General features: G+C 43.1%; 1 protein-coding gene and 1 long non-coding RNA gene across 7 annotated transcripts in view; one reads left to right on the plus strand and one right to left on the minus strand.

Annotated features, from left to right (window-relative positions):
* The window catches only part of LOC6620798 (protein kinase shaggy), a 42,756-nt gene that overhangs the window by 9,732 nt on the left and 15,890 nt on the right, over positions 1–17,134 (plus strand). Inside the window, exons 1-2 of one of the 6 annotated variants that reach the window (XM_032725083.1) lie at positions 2,806–2,881; positions 14,755–16,648. The exons of 3 other annotated variants lie outside the window; for them this stretch is intronic. In XM_032725083.1, coding sequence (XP_032580974.1) covers positions 14,935–16,648 — 1,714 coding nt within the window. In that variant the 5' untranslated portion in view covers positions 2,806–2,881; positions 14,755–14,934. Of the gene's footprint in view, positions 1–2,805; positions 2,882–14,410; positions 16,649–17,134 lie in introns of those variants that run through there. 2 more of the 6 variants (XM_032725082.1, XM_032725084.1) reach the window with 2 other exon arrangements.
* On the minus strand, positions 4,960–6,074 carry LOC116802050. The gene is made up of 2 exons (XR_004362445.1): positions 5,683–6,074; positions 4,960–5,441 (listed from the first exon to the last, which is right to left on the minus strand). It is a non-coding gene; the product is annotated as an uncharacterized LOC116802050 (long non-coding RNA).

The raw sequence follows: 17,134 nt of genomic DNA on the forward strand, positions 1-17,134 counted from the left end.
GCTGTTAAATGGGTGAACCAAATCGCCATTGTTGGGCTATCAAAGGTGAATCATAATTTACGAATTAATCAAGGTGGAAGCCATCATCTCATCAGCGCTTGGCATTGCAATTTGCAAACGAAATGAAATGAAATGATTGCGCGCGCTATTCCGAATCCATTTACACGCCGCTTTTCCGACTTCTGCTTGGGATGCATTTCCAGCTGTCTCGCGTCACTCCGCACCACCCACCACCCAACCGCTCAATTAATTTCGATTCATAATTCGATTCGCAACAACAGGAGCTTTTTCGTGCACCCGAACCCAGTTTATGCCGCCTATTACGTTTATGCGGTGGCGAGATCGCGAATTTGGGCCAAGTTGGAAGTTTTCGCAGTTGCACAAACACTCCGTTTGATTGCTGGCTGTTTTCATTATTCGATTTTCATTCCGATTAGTAACGCACTAACTACGCAGCTGTAATCGCCGCTCTCCGGCGTAAACAAGATAATGACCTACATAGTGGACGGGGTGTGGGAATGGGTGTGGGTGGTGCTACTATGCGCCAATGCAACGATCTCTGTTGCTCGCTACTTGGTTTCTCATAAATATTTCTGCCGTTCCGAAGAAACGGAAATTTTAGCCGCCACCCTTTTGCTATTTTTATTTATTTAATTTGTACATTTGGTTTTTCTTTGTATTCGATTGCGCTTGGTGTCCTGCGATCGGCGACCCCCAAATGCGTTTTTCGGTTTATATATTGCGTGCACTTGGCGCTTCTCCAAATCCGCCATCCATAATTTATCAATGTTGTTTATAATTGAAGAAAAGCAAATTAAATTTGTCTGTAAATTCGGCTACGAAATTCCTTGCGATCGAGCAAAATAAAAAAGTCGGACTACTGGCAAGGTCACAGACCTCATGTGCGTGCGATACTTTAGCTTAGCGCAGTATCCAAAAACACTTTTCTCAATTAGCTGGTCTGATAAGGCGGGTTGTCTGAATTTATTGTCAAAAATTCTGTTCTGCTTTAAATGCCAAAATTATGTTCAAAATCTTTCGTCAAATATTCCCATAAATTAACTGAAAGGACGGACAGCCACCACTTTTTAGCATAATTGGCATTAGCATCCACTTTCGCGAAACCATCGAGGCCACTTTGATTTGACCACAAGTCCCTAGAATCAGTAACCATATCGGCCAACAAGAAGGCAGCCAAACAGGGCTCCACCCGCGATGTGAAAGTCAAGAGCACGGCCATCGAGAGCGGGTCCTCCAAGCCGCCGCCGGACAAACATCTGGAGCGGCAGTTTGTCCAGTCCGTGAATAGTTAGTGTCCGGCCGCTTCTACCGCTGAAATTATAGCTAATTATTAAGTATCCGTACTAATCTCGAAATTTCTTTTCCATTTTCTTTCCAGGTAAGTTGACTATCATATTACCAAAGTAACTATAAACGGGCAAACGGGTAAGCAAAAGTCTGTTCTCCCACATTGAAGTCTATATATATATAGTAATAACTGCCAAAACCAAATTTATAGATTTGTATCAATAATTTAAGTAATATTTATTTAGAATAGAACCGTTAAATGAGTACGAAAATGTTAAGCTAGTCTAATTTTGCAGAATTTGTATCTAGTATTGCCCAAATGGCTTAAGTTACTTGAGGTTATAAGATAAGAAGGCTTAAGATTTCGATTCTGGCGAACATTGAAGGCTGTGGCCTTGGGACTTGCATACTTTCGGGCGGCGCTCGTAATGAACCGGCTGCATTTTTCGATGCTTTCGCAATTAGCGGTGCTTAAAAGACTTCGCCACCCACCGCCCACCTTCCACATTCACCACCCACTGCATTTTCCACTCTTTTTACTCTTCTCTTTTTGTTTTGTTTTGTTGACTCATCGGCACGAGCGCTCTCATTTCGGCCTCTTTCTTTATCTCTTTCTCGGTTACCTAATTTTTGCATAAGTCGCGCCGACACATGAGAAATTCCGGCGCAGCGTACTAACAAATACGCACACACACATTCACACACGTTCACACACACACACACATGCATGCAGCTAGCACACTCACGCACCGCATGCAAATTAGCTGTCCGCTGACTAGAAATTCTTTCGCGCGCGCTCTCTTTCCCGCCCCCTTGCTCTGTGTGCTCGCTCGCTCACCAAACTCCACACACACGCTCCCCCGGTCCCTCCCTCGCCGTTCGTCGTCCATGTGACGATCAATTTTAGCGCACATTGGGGCACAAATGTGGAGCAAGCTGCCAGCGCTGCTCTCTTTCGGTTGAGAAACAGCATAAATACTTCTTTCATTTATTTCCATTTCCATTTGAGGAGCGAAGCAAAGCTTTCGGCCCACTGTACAAACGTTCAATGCTCCGGTACAGCTGCGGTCAGTCAAATATGTCAAATATTCCTTGCAAGAGTCCAAAAAAGATGTGTCATGCCTTGGTAGAGACAAGCTTACCTAGAAAGGTGGCTACATTTATAAACTACGGTGACATTTATTTAAAGTTGTCGAAATATAGATTAGTTAGGTGGTCCTTCTGTTGCCAGCGCTGCTGTGCTGGGGGACGCCGGCGCAGGCGCTGCTGCGCTGCCGGCGACGCTGTCGCCTGATGTGAATGTGATGTAGATGCCCATGCTTCGACTCGCTCACTCGCGTTGAATCCATCGAGCAGGCGCGTCGTTCTCTCCTCTCGTTCCGCCGCGTTCCATTCAGCCATTCCGCGACTCTATTTGCTTGTTGTTTTTGTAGCTTTATCAGCGACAAAAAAGAAAAAAAAAACAAAGCGAAACTAAACAAATATAAATATAAATAACAACGGCGAAACAAAAAGTGAAACAAAATCGTGACGCGCCTGATTACTTCTTTATTTTTTGTGTCAACAGTGCAGTGTAATGTGTCTCCAAAAGAAAAGAAATACAAAAAAAAAAAAAAAAAAAAAAAAAAAAAAAAAAAAAAAAACTAGTCGTATTTAATATACATTGAAATCTAATTAGTTGCCGCATTGTTGTTTTTGTTTTTGCCGCCTGACACCATTAGAAAATCACGAAAAGAGCTATCAACATGGCCCAAAGTGGCCAATGAATTGGAGTTTATTTCACGGCGTTGTGAAATGTGCTCCAACTTTAACCCAAAAACGCACACACACTCACTGCCAATGTATTTATGTTTTTTTTTTTTATTTATACTTGGGGGAGATATATTTTTAGTGGGGCGAATGTTCTAGAAAGCTCTTTAAAGTACCTCGATTTGTGTGGGAATCTAACGCTTGTTGTGGGGGCACCAACTCGCAATAGTAGTTTGTGGAAATGCTGAGATGTATACGTATCCACGATTTCAGTGCATCTTCACTACCAAATCCGAGATGAAGTGCCTTAAAATTCATCAATGGAAAAGTTTTTGCAATCTCCCCGTCTCGCTCACTTGCTCTGGCCCCCTCCATCGCCGCTCTCTTTCCCCCGCAAGGCGCACAACAAGTGGCAAACCGAAGCGGCGGCGGCGTCGTCTTCAAACCAGTTTTACTGTAGCGCTGTCGTTGCTGCTTCAGCTTACACGGAAAAAAATGCAGTTAATAGATCTTTCATAGAAGTTAAAATAAATTCGTTCTATATATTTTATTAAAACATTTTTTAAAAAGGAATTAATAGATACATACCTAAAAAAGCGCAAATGATGTGATTAAAGTTTGTTTTATTATCACGACACTTAAATTGTTCTCTGTGTAGCTCTGCGGCTGCTGCGTCTCCGCGATAATTGGTGCGGAGGCTGCCCCTTCCGCCCTCCCCCAAACTCCATCCACCATCTACCGTTCCGCCGATCAGTATTTGCTTTTATGGGCAAAAGTTCTTCAATGAGTGGTCACAGCATTTGCGAAAAGGGGATGGGAAGGGGGGGGGACGGTTGCGGTACGTGCATGCAATTCCTTATTGGCGACAATGTTGAAATGTGTGCCTGTTTGAAGGAAAACACCGGAGATCAAACCAATAGCTTTTAAAATTTTGATTGCCTTCTGATTAAATACAATCAATGGGATGTAGAACTTAGTTCCATCCATTCCAATTTCCAAATGAGAAGCGGCTGAGGTCATGCTGAAAATGCAATTGTTCCTCGTAACGTGAATCGGTGAACAGGGGATGCCCCTCAATGAACTTTCAGACTCGCATGCCCACCTTTCCCCGCGCAGTGGGGCCAAAGTCCGAAGTTTTTTTCAGTATGGATGGCAGTGCCTATTAGTGTGACCGCTGGTGTTCGTGGTGGCTTGGGCCAAAAGTGAATTATTCATGTTGTTGCTGCTGTCGCTCTGCCAGTGGAAAATTCCCAAAAAAAAATTCGCATGAACTGCGCCGGCCGCTCCTCCGCTGCCCCACGCTTCTCCTTCCACTCGTTCTTCTTCTTCTTTGAGTGCCCCCCAAAGGCAAAAAGTCGGAGTCGAAGTTACTTGGTGTGTTAGTTGTTGTTGCTCTTGTCCACTCATTCGCCTCGGTTCTTTTTTATTTTCTTTTCTTGTCTTCAACATTTTTTCTTTTTATAAAAATAGCACAGACGAAGAAATATTTGCACACACACACACCACGCACACACGTGTATTGTAGCATTTGCTAATTTTTGTTTTCGCTTGGCGTTTTTTGTTTGTTGATTCGCCTATTGCTTTCCCCCTCCCCCAAACACCACCTCCGTCTTCCCGCTCTCGGTCACTTTTGTATTTTCAAAGACAGCAATTTGTATATTTAGTGCGGGGATCACTTTTCTCTCTTAAACCCGACTTTCTCACGCTCTCTTCTGACGCTCTTTCGTCTCCTTACCCCCCACCCACCCACGCCCTAAATGTGTCAATGGTTCAAGGCGGACGAATGAATAATCAAAGAAGAATTAACTCGGAGCTTTTCACATTAAAAAGCTTCGCAATTGCGGAGCTTTGCTTTCGTCAGACTTTTTTCGGGGGCCAAAACTGCATGACGTGCCGCCAAAATCAACAAACATAGTTTTATTTCGCACTTGGTGTATACATACTGCCACACATGTTTTTCCCATCCAATATATGCAAGATCTTAGTATTGCCAAATTATAGAAAATGGCTTTCCTAGCTTCCTCTGATCTTGATTTCTATGGTTGTCTTCATTATTGAAACCGAATCCATCTCGTTTAATGCGGCTGTCACCGCCTCTAATCTTTGATTTCCCTTCAACATTCCTCCCACTTGCAGGCAGTTGAGTTTGTTTCACTGGGAGCCACGCGTTCCTTGTCGATTTGATCCTCTTATAAATATTTGCACGTCTCGATTTACATTTCAGCTTGTTGTTTTTGTATTTATGGCATAATGACGCTTACGATGACGCGCTTGAATCGACGAAAAGTCGGAATTATATGGTGGCCCCCCGCTGATTTCTCACGCCCATTTTTGGAAGTGAATCGGAGCTTTGGCATTTTTGATAACCAGAAATGCTGTCGCCACTGCAAATACGAACAAAATATACATAATAACATCCGGAATCCATTACTAATTTTGTTGTTAAAGTCCTAAGGCGAATTAATTGTTTATCAATCAATTGTTTTGATACAAAAGCACACATGGGCACAAAGAATCTGCTGACGTCGTCGCATTCTTGTTATCGGTCAATTAACGCTTTTCACTTCAATTTGCAATAGTAATTCTTACGATAATAATGACAGGGCAGGATTGGATTTTACGTACTCGAATCGGTAATATGAGGCAAGGGAAAGGAACACGGGTAAAAATAAAGTTAACGATATGGCAGTAAACAATGTGGGTTGGACACAAGCTGTCCAAGAAGCCGCTCGACGCGACGACTTGGGTTATAAAACTTCGACAACAGTTTTCACAGCACGCGCTGTTCCATTCCGTTTTATTCCTTTCGAAAATTGCTTTTTCGCTCAATTAATTAACTTATTTTTTATTGCACACAATTCTATTAAATGTGTGTTGTCTGTTGATTGGATTGCTGGAATTGTGTGTGGAGCATACAAATCTATTGGGGAATGTGGCCCCCATCATGCTGGCACTAAAATCAACTTAATAGCTGCGCACAGCTTGGGAACATGTTCATTGTGTGGATTTCTTCAGGACCTACTCTTCCTGTATGACGGGAATTAACTCGTCGATATCCACTCGTCGTTTGATCAGTAACTGTCATCAGGTGGTGGTTTCGATGGAATTGATTGACAGCGAGTGACAAGTTAAAACTAATCTTTAAATTGAGTTCTAAACGAAAATAATGTCAATTAAGTAAGGGAAGGGGGTTGGTGCCAGGCGATCGATGCCGCTTGCTTGCTTTATTGTGCCCGTTTTTGCGGAAACTCGTAGCGTAGCACGAAAAACGCAATTAATTTATGCGAGAATGTGGAAATGGCGGAAAAGCATTTGCCTTTGTGACGCACCGCTCCTCCTTACATTTATTTGTGCAAGTGAATGGAATGGAAAAAGGTCTATACTTCTATGACTCGAGTTGAGTATACATTATATATATTATATAGTGTACTTGTATCGCATTGAATGCGCTTTTAACCTTTGCGGTTTAGATTTGGCTTTGGCCATTTGCTGTTCTTTTGTTGGTGGGCTGGCTGTTTGGTGTGTGAGTGCGAGGCCAGTAAACCACATTGAAACCAGTTGTGTGGTGTTCGCAACTACGCCGCCCACCTGCCTCTTTCCCATCGTTCCCGCCCCCCAATTGGCAAGGCCGATTATCGACCGCTGGCCGAAGGCTGCGAAGAAAAAGCAAACAACGAGCCGTTTAGAAAGTTACCAACTGTATAAGTTGCCTTAATTGATCTGTTGCGTTTATTCCTCGTTTCATTTTGCTGTTTCAGGTTAACGGTCGTGCCTGGCCTTGGCTGCGTTCTATTCCGTTGTTGTGCTAACGCAACGTTTGGAATTTAGCCAACTAAAAACTGTGCATTTACCAACTGTAATGATTTGTATTTGTTTTTTTGTTGCGCTTAATTGGTTTCGTTGTGGCTATCACTGTTTCAGGCTAAAGCACATTTGGCCTTGACTGTCGATGTTCCATTCCGATTCGTTCCGCCCGTTCCACTTAGCACATTGCCAGGCGTCAATTAATTGATCAACAGTAGGAACGTTTTGCATCCAAAAATAGACGCCAAATATTATCACTTGCCTTTTGTCTATTTTTAATGCAAATTTTGTGGGCAGGGAATGGGGAGAAAAGGACGTTTAATCAGCGGCGCGTGGCGTCTAACGAAATTATCGCATGACCAAATAATTCGGCTGGTTGCCCCCTCCTCATCCACCGATTACACTGAGATTTTTCGCCGCTCGCCAAAACTTTCCAGTCTGCTGCACAACAATGTGAAACGGAACACGAAACGTTCCTCTTCTTGTTTCACATATCTGTACATATAGACCGACAGACAAACGTATTTTCTGCGTTTCGTTGCGAATCTTTTGGCGCAATTAGCGTGTACAATTAACACATCTCTAGTACTCGTAGCGCCGTCCTTTTCCAGCTCGCTTGCGTGCAAATTTAATTAGCGGCCCATGCCCGGCGAGAAAGAGACGGCAAGATGGGAAGTACTGGATGAATTATTGGATGGAAATTTAATGGCTTCGAGGTGAAGTCTTTTGTCCACGACTCCCAATTATCGATTAAAAAGAGAAAAGAAAGACACACAAATTTTCCACTAGGACGATCTGCAATTAGCACCTCGTTATTTATGCGCCGAATTCATTTTCCGCCTTGCAATTTGCCCACGACAAATATAAACATACAGTATTGGGACTAGCACTTAGCGTGGATCCATCAAAAATTCGCTTATCGCTTATCACGTGCTTCCCCAAACGCCCCCGAGTGTCGTCTATACGAGTATTTGCGATGTCGTTTGTAACTCGCAGTAAATTTCGACCGGACTTTTGTGGGCCCACCGGTGGCGTCTGGACTGAACCGAATCTGACGCAACTTTGCCAAAGTTGCTTGGGATCGATCTTCCGGTGCACTAGCACCTAGGGCGAAATGTGGGTCTTTCTGTTGTTGGATTTTGTCTGTCTGGAGGGAAATCTTATCGCCCACCATATAGAGTTGGGCTCGCCTGCCGTCTGGTGTCATCAAGTGTCTGCGCCAGATACGGATACGATGTGTAAAAAACTACTTGATGGAATCTTGGAAAGTTTATTTACTACCCAGAATAATATTTCTACTCGAGTACTGCGTTCATACTCGCATATTTTGATCAATGAAAAGTACCAATTCGTATCAAATTGTGACTTTTTTCGTTCTGTCATAAGGGACCAATTTAAGTTCGCGCTTTTGCGAAATCATGAAACCTTACTGCATAAACGTAATAATGCATGAAGGCGGTGTGTCGGCGAACTTTGAAGGGGTTATGTGGCTAACTTCTGTGCTTTCGATTTTAAACAATAATGCGGGGAAGCACAATGAAAATGAAACATAACGAGAAACAGAAACAAAAACAGAAACAACACAAAGGCGTTTCAAGAAACAGGGGAAGCAGCGAGAAAGAAGCAGAAACTTCAGCATTCGCCTGACGTAAATGCTGCCACGCATTGCGTCATTGTGGGGCTGAAGTGGGAGCGAGAGGGCCGAGACTGTGCGAGTGAGATGGCTGCATGCGTGAGAGGGAGAGCAGCTGTCGTTCCTTCTCTCATGAGAGCATTTGTCGGCTTTTTCTGCTCATTAATGATTCGATTTTTGTTTTATATTTTGTGGTTTTGTGTGTGCCTTTTGTTGTTGTTGTTTCTGTTGGAGATGACACATGGTTCACTTATTCAACGAGGGGGGTGAGCCAAAAAACAAAAACAAAAAGAGAGGAGAGATTGTCTATAAATAAACCAACAGTTTGGTAAACTTTATACGGTGCAAGCGCTTTTCTCTGTGATAAACTGTGCGTAATTTTTGTGGGAAAAGTGGGGGAAAAATTGGGAAAATCAAAATTTCATGGTGACCTGAATTTTCGAGTTCACTATCTCTAACGATCGCTTATTGAATTGGCTGATGCAATTCATTGATGGCTTGCAAATACCAATTTGGCATTATGTTTTTGTGTTGTATTAATTTAAAAGTTATTTTTTTTGGATTTACTTGATCAATAGCTATAAGGGTTTTTAAAGTCTGGGTTGAAGGCAGTTCGCTGGCTTACTTTTGCATATTTTTTCTTCTTTGTTTTGTTTCTCGGGTTTCTTGGCTCGAGTTTTTGCAGTTGGGGGACAACCCAAGTACTTGGAACTCCGCATTTAGTCAGCGCTCGTTTAATTTGTCTTGGTTTTTTCCTTCGGTCGGCTTTGAATGGGTAAAAATGGATAGTGACTAAGCCAATGCCAATTTAAGTGGCTTAACCCATTGGCGCCGCTTGAAGTCGTAGAATTGTTTCGACAAAAATCACTGTGTTAAGCAACATAAACACATTCAACAACTCTTTCGCTTTATGAGTTGACTCACTGTGTTTTTATTTATATGCAAATTGTAATCCGTTTTATTTTTACAAGCGCAGTCGTTTTGTGACTTTCCCATAAATTCCAAAAAATAAACAAAAATATTTTGTAATTTCTTATCAATGTAGAAAATGCTTCTCCGCTGCCTTGTTTATTTGTTTACATTAAGCAACCCAACATTGTTGTTGTTTGTCATGTAATTATGATAAGCAAGTGCAGTAAAAACGAAAACAAAGAACTTGGCAACAAGAAGGGGTTTTTTCGAGGGGGTTTTGGGGATTGGGATTGGCATACGTTCGCATATGTGTATGGTGTGAGGTTTTTAGAGTGGATTGCCGCTTATCATCGCAAGTTAAGTTAATCTCCTTTCCCAGCTCATATACTCGTTCACGATCATGTACTCCTGTACTGTATGTTCTATATGCATACTTAAATGCTTAAAGGCGACGGGGCCATATAGATAGGCGATACATGATCCGAGGTGCTTCAATATAACCCCCAGTCCCATTTCACTCTGTTCCCCGTTCCCAATTAACAGGGAAAAGTACTTAGCACAACACACACATGACCAAAGTTCACTTTCGGCTAAGCTTTTTATATTATTTTTGGCAAATTAGGCAATTTGCCTGCACAGTTGTTGTAGCTACTTTTTATTTGCTGATAAGATTGGGTCATGAATTGCTACGTGCACGTGTGGTTTTGGCATAAGTCGAGTCCCTCTTCCATGCTTCCGCCCACCAGAAGCAAATCCACTCCAGAATCGGTGCTTTGGTTTGGCGACAACTTGACATTCAGGCCACCAGCCATCCACCTGGTTGGTCTTTGGTTTTGTTGGTCGTTTCGTATTGAGTGCACAGCTAAGGACCGAAAGTGAATTTCAAGTAGGAGTGGGTTTTTAAGTGGATGAGTGACACGAATAGCGTTATTACTTGATTGGTCATAGTTTCATGGAGTGGAGTGGCTCTCTGCAACTGTTTGGTAGTCTAGCAACATAATATGGGCTCCTATATGTACTACGTAGCTTTTCTAGTAACCGATACTATATATTGTTAGCTTTTGTTTGTATCAGGGTTCTTAGTGAGTAGTGCTCTCATTATATTTCCTCGCCTTGGGTTATATTTTTTTGTTTCCATTGTTTGGCCATTATCTCTTGCTGCAACTATTGATTTCCAGCTGAAATTTCTAATCAATTGATAATGGATTGCTCTTAATGTACATTTAAAGTCAGAGTTTCGTAGTCAGAGCGAAAAACTTTGTTCTCCAAGTTTCTTCGTTTCCATTTTATCACTTTGTTGTCATATAAATGGGTTAAACAATTATCATATAATTGCCGTTCTAATGATACGAGCAAACGCATACGCCGATGCCTAATCAACAAATATTGATTGTTTTCATTATACATGCATTCCGTTTACATATAAGTATTTCTGAATATATATTATATATATTTACATGTGCTCTAGACGACGAGAATCAGGTATTATTACCACAAATTATCGCTTTTTGAGCAGCCAGTTTGGACGTTGAGCTTGTTGTTTCGGTTTTTACCAGTTTTTGGTTGTTCTTGCTGCCATTTGTTTTGGACTAGAAAGGTGTGGGTGGTGGTAATTGGTAATTGGGTGGCGGTTGCCACCAGGGTTGGGCATTCACTAATCGCGTGTTGGCTTTGGCACCACCTCCCCTCACCTCACATTTCTCCCATCACCTCTCCTTTGAGTTGTTCGCTTCCTTTTCCTTCAGTTTTCCAGAGATGGCTCGTCTTTTTACCATTTTGACGGCTTTGTGTTGGTGGCTTTGTGACCTGTAACTTTCCTTTTGTGTTAAATGTCCCATTGTCTTTTGTTTGTCGATTTCCCCGGCAAGAAGCAACTACGCGTCGCAATATCAATTAAAAGGGCTTTTTTCTAGAAGAATTTCTTCCAATATGGTATAAGAGAAATGTAATAGGGGAAGAATCTTCTTTGTTTCACTTTGAACTCCATTTCCGCTTTTAACCAGTTTACGTTTGTTTATCGTTATCGCTGTAATCGGTGTTCGCCACCATTGCTATCGAAGTCATATGCCTTTAAGATGGTAATCGACGTCGGTGTGATGCGATGTGCAGCAGTCTGTCATGGGTTAATTGCCTGGTCAGCTCTAATTATTGATTGCCGACTCGGTCATTAGCAGCTGGCGAAGGAAGTCAACGATAGCGACAGCAATGCACAAGCTTTTTCGGTTTCGTTTTATTTTCTTTCCATAGTAGATATGTATGTATGAATATATTTGTATTTTTATTTACCACCCCCTGCGTAGGGTGGTCTTTTGTGTATCACCCCACCAGGGCCTCCCAGTTTTAGTTGGTTCTTTGTTGACTGTTGGTATTCTCAAGTCTTTGGCAAATATGCAGATGCGCAAAATTTCCTGTGGCGCTTTACTCTTCAATTCTCCTCATTTAATGATTCTCCTCCTATTTCTTTCCCAAATGAAATGCAAATGTTCTGCTGTTTGCTATTTTCTTTCGCCTATTTCATCTATTGTTCTATTTTATGCTGTTCTATGCGCTCGTTGTTGTACTTTCACTTTCGCGCGGTTGATGAGGTGGCCAACAGATGGTGCTGGCGTGCAAGCAACAGGCGTTGATGAAACAGTGGAATGGAACGCATTCGATGTATTTTTGGGTCTCCTTTATTCCTTTTGCTAATTATTTGCTGCTTATTTATATTTCACTTTCGATTTCGAATGCCGCCTCTACAGTATTTTTAGTTTCGATTCATTTCGATAGCCTAGACCTCAAAAAGGGGCACGGTACGGTACGAATGGCGAATGTTAAAACATGTTTTGCTTTTTGACATTTTTTCTGCATTCGGAATCAATATTCCCCAGCCGGTATAAATAGCCTGTTAAAGCATGTCTTGCGGCAATTACCGCTGTTAATAATACCAACCACGGCAAATGTCAGAGCGCATTATCGACATGCAAGTTCAAGACCAAGTAAACAAGAACCACAGCCGCTTGGCTCACATGCCCCTCACAAGACCCACAGACCAGCCTTTCTCTGTGGAAACCCCACTACCTAAGCCCGACCCAACTCTTTTGCTATTTAAATGGAAGTTGACTCGAAGCTGGAACCCACCGGCACGTGGGTAATATCGATTGAAATGGAAAAGAAACTGTATTGTCCTGTGCTGTGTCACATTTCAAAATTTTCCGTTCCCTGCGGCTCTAGATGTGATACTCAGAAGCAGTTGTAATTCGATGCATTTCGAAAGTTTTTTTTTTTTTTTTTTAATTTCTTACGTAACTTATTTTCCAGGTGTTTATTAGATAAAGAACCAATTTGTAGATATTTATTACAATGAATTATTTCTAGAGTGGCTAATAAGTGAATGTCCCTATAAGTCACCTTCTGCTCAACCCAACAAGAGCCCATTCGATGGTGTACACAGCAAGTAATACCTTGTAGGCATTATATATTTAAGGATTGGGGCTCTGCGTCTTTTCTAAGCTCCAATGTCAAGTCAATAAACATTAAAGCAAATGACGCAGTGGCGAACGGAATCGGTTGCTATTAGTAGGGGCTGCTTGTAGGCGAAAGTGCAAGGGGAAAGTTGGTGAACATGGGACCGATTGATGTTGGGTATAATCTAAATGATATGATATTTGACAAAGTAAACATCATTATTGTAAAAAAAAAAAAGTATTTGAAAGTTGATCCCCGAGGTCCGAGAGCCAGGTGTGTTGGAACGACTTGTACATTGAACACCCTGTACGAACTACACCACCCTGTAGGTAGCTTTGTTCATCCCCCAACTAGCAGGGTTTCGTGTTTCTGTTTCTTTATCATTATTTTCCCGTTTCTTGTTGTTTTTGTGCCATGGCATGACCTAACCGACTAAGCCAACAAACTGACCCAAGCACACCCTTCACAACTTCCCGTCTCGTCCGTTGTTTGTTGGACACTTGTCATCCGTCTGCAAAACCGCTTTCAACCTGAAACCAACCCGTACGCCGTTTAGGGGAATTGGACCTACGGACGGAGACTCGTGCAATAATTGTGTTGCCTCGTTGATGGGGTTTGTCTTTGGTCTATTGCGCACTATTGGTGTTGACCATTTTTGATTTTTTGTTAATGTTTACCTTCTACACGTTTGCCGTAGTTCCTTGTGTAGTAGTTTTCTTGGCAAACTACTCAATCTCATTTAAATAAATAAGACTTGCGGACTCTCCCCTTATTCGCAGTAATGCGGGTCGATATCTATAGATGGAATCTAGATGGTACGATACCAATTGGTATTGATATTCCTTCTATAATTTCCGTTTTTGATATTGTTCGTTGCAGTACCCCTTTTTTTTTTAGCACATCTCTCCAGATTCCGTTAAGCTGTTGCTTAATTTATAATTCATTCCTGTTTTATTTAACACCTCCGCACTTTAGGTCTCTTGATAAATATGTGCAGTTGTAAATTAATGGGGCCGGCTACAAAAAGATTTCCTACCCGCCCCACCCATAGGCGGCATGCATAAGTAAATAAAAAACGCTGTTGTTTTATTATTGTTTCTGTTTTTGGCTTTTAGTGTAGTATTTTTAATGCTGATAAATGGCAGTTTAAAGTAGTGATAAGATTAAGGTTTTTACGGCCAGAGGAATAATGGAAGACGAAGATACCAGGAGCTTATCACATTTCTGGTTGTGCCAGAATTGCATCTGTGTTCCATTCCATCGCGTTCCGGTCTCTGCAGGTGTTTCGCTGCCAAAGCGTTACACACATTTGACCGAGGAAAGTTCCGTGCCCCTCTCATTGTTCTGTGCTCTCCCTTTCTCTTTCTGTCACTGCGTTGTGTTACATTCCCACTCGTTCCTCCGTCCATCACATACACATATGTGTGTTGGCGTGCGTCAGCGATAATAATTTGGAATTTGAGTTGTCGTTTTCGCTCTGTTTCGCTCTTTCTCTCTGCGTTTCTGTTTCTCGGTTTCGTTTGAGCTTCTCGAGTTCTCAGTTCATTCGCGAACTTAAAGGCGGCCGCACATGTTGCACGCTGAGAAAAACGGACCAGACCAGAACACAAATAAATAACCCAAATAGACAGTAAAATATTGAAAATCACAAAGATCTCCCCATTTCTGTTTTTTTTTTTTGTTTTTATTTCGTGAGCGTGTGTTGTTTAAATTCGAATGCTTTTTGTTTGGCTTTTCTCTATGGTTTTTACGGTTTTAACAAACCGCAGTGCTAGGCTAAATTTAGCCAGAAATTCAAAATAGAACAAATTGGTTTTTGAAAATGCAGCAAAAACAGCAACAATTCGTGTAACAGATCGAAAACAACCACTAATTTGTTTACTTGATTTGAATAATATTAGGCAATGTGACTGTGAAGCGCCAACACTAAATAAAAAAGAATCGAAACTAAGCTAAAATCAAGTGATTTAAAATACCCAAAAACAGAAAAACTGTGCCGCTTTAGACGCTTTGTAAGTTTCAAAGAACCGAAAAGGAAATACTCTAACGCCTAGAGTATTTAACAGACCATTAAAAACCTGATGGCAACAACAACAACCACGCAGGCAGCAGGAGCTGCACCAGCTCTCAATTTATTGCCCGCCAGCAATAACCACATAAATAATACACTGAACAACAACAATAACAATAATACTAGTAACGGTAATAATAACAACAACAACGTAATAAGCCAGCCGATTAAAATACCGCTGACCGAGCGCTTCTCATCGCAAACATCGACGGGCTCGGCGGACAGCGGTGTAATTGTTTCCAGTGCATCGCAGCAGCAACTGCAGTTGCCACCACCACGCAGTAGCAGTGGCTCGCTGAGCCTGCCGCAGGCGCCACCTGGCGGCAAGTGGCGGCAGAAGCAGCAGCGCCAGCAGTTGCTGCTCAGCCAGGACAGCGGCATCGAAAATGGTGTCACCACCCGTCCATCGAAAGCCAAGGACATCCAGGGTGCGGGAAAAGCCAGTCACAATGCCACGAGCTCGAAGGAGAGCGGCGCGCAGTCGAACAGCAGCAGCGAGAGCCTGGGCAGCAACTGCTCCGAGGCCCAGGAGCAGCAGAGAGTAAGGGCCTCCTCCGCCCTGGAGCTCAGCAGCGTGGATACACCCGTGATCGTGGGCAGTGTGGTCAATGGCGGCAACAGCATCTTGCGCAGCCGCATTAAGTACAAGAGTACGAACAGCACTGGAACCCAGGGATTCGATGTGGAGGATCGCATCGATGAGGTGGATATCTGTGATGATGACGACGTCGACTGCGATGATCGCGGATCGGAGATCGAGGAGGAGGACGACGGCGTCAATGTGGACGACGATGTCGAGGAGGCCGACAACCAGTCGGACAATCAGTCGGGTATTATAATAAACCTCAAGAGCAAAACCGAACAAGAGGAGGAGGTGGACGAGGTGGATGCCAAGCCGAAGAACCGACTTCTGCCACCGGATCAGGCGGAACTCACAGTGGCGGCGGCCATGGCACGTCGACGCGATGCCAAGAGCCTGGCCACCGACGGCCACATATATTTCCCGCTGCTCAAGATCAGCGAGGATCCGCACATTGATTCGAAGCTGATCAATCGCAAGGATGGCCTCCAGGACACCATGTATTATTTGGACGAGTTCGGCAGTCCCAAGTTGCGGGAGAAGTTCGCCCGCAAGCAGAAGCAGCTGCTCGCCAAGCAGCAGAAGCAGATGATGAAACGGGAGAGGAGGAGCGAGGAGCAGCGCAAGAAGCGAAACACCACCGTGGCATCCAACTTGGCGGCCAGCGGAGCGGTGGTGGACGACACCAAAGATGATTACAAACAACAACCACACTGTGATACTAGCTCTAGGAGCAAACATAACTCGGTACCCAATCCACCCAGTGGCCACCTCCATCAGAACCACAACCATCTCGTTGTGGATGTGCAAGAGGATGTGGCTGATGTGAATGTGGTTGCCACCAGCGACGTGGACAGTGGTGCCGCCAAGATGCGCCGCCACAGCCACGACAACCACTACGACCGAATCCCCCGGAGCAATGCTGCCACCATCACCACCCGCCCTCAAATCGACCACCAGTCCCAGAACACCGAGGACGTGGAGCAAGGAGCCGAGCCCCAAATCGACGGCGAGCCAGATCTGGACGCGGATGCGGATGCGGACAGCGATGGGAGTGGCGAGAACGTTAAGACTGCCAAATTGGCCAGAACACAGTCCTGCGTCAGTTGGACCAAAGTGGTGCAAAAGTTCAAGAACATACTAGGTAAAATATATGCCCTAAGCTTAATCGGAAGCTAACTATAGGATAGTAATTAGTACTATATAATATATAGACTTCAAAGCCCCAGACTTTGCCCCTTCATAGAGATTTTCCACAATGGATACAAGCAGAAATAGCAGAATGTCTCTTATCAATTGTTTTAAACTGTGATTTCTAAAGTCTTTCATTTCCTTTCTTCTATTTGTAGGTAAGTGTTGATTGAATGGAAAACACAAATTCCTCATAACTCCCGAGGGGAGTTAGGGGTTATCGTATCGGGTGAGATTGTTCTATGTACACACACATATACACGCATAGATAAGTATTCTTTATACGTTTATGGGTGCGGAAAATTTTCGGAGATTTAATGTAAAGTGATAAAGGTCTGGCTGTGCTCTCTGCTTCTATTACTCGTCGTTAGTCAGCGAACGAAATGATGATGTATAATGCAAAATAGTTTGATGAAACATACGCACTTTGTTGCATATT

This window comes from Drosophila sechellia, chromosome X, assembly GCF_004382195.2.
Source record: "Drosophila sechellia strain sech25 chromosome X, ASM438219v1, whole genome shotgun sequence".
In the NCBI taxonomy this organism is placed as follows: domain Eukaryota; kingdom Metazoa; phylum Arthropoda; class Insecta; order Diptera; family Drosophilidae; genus Drosophila; species Drosophila sechellia.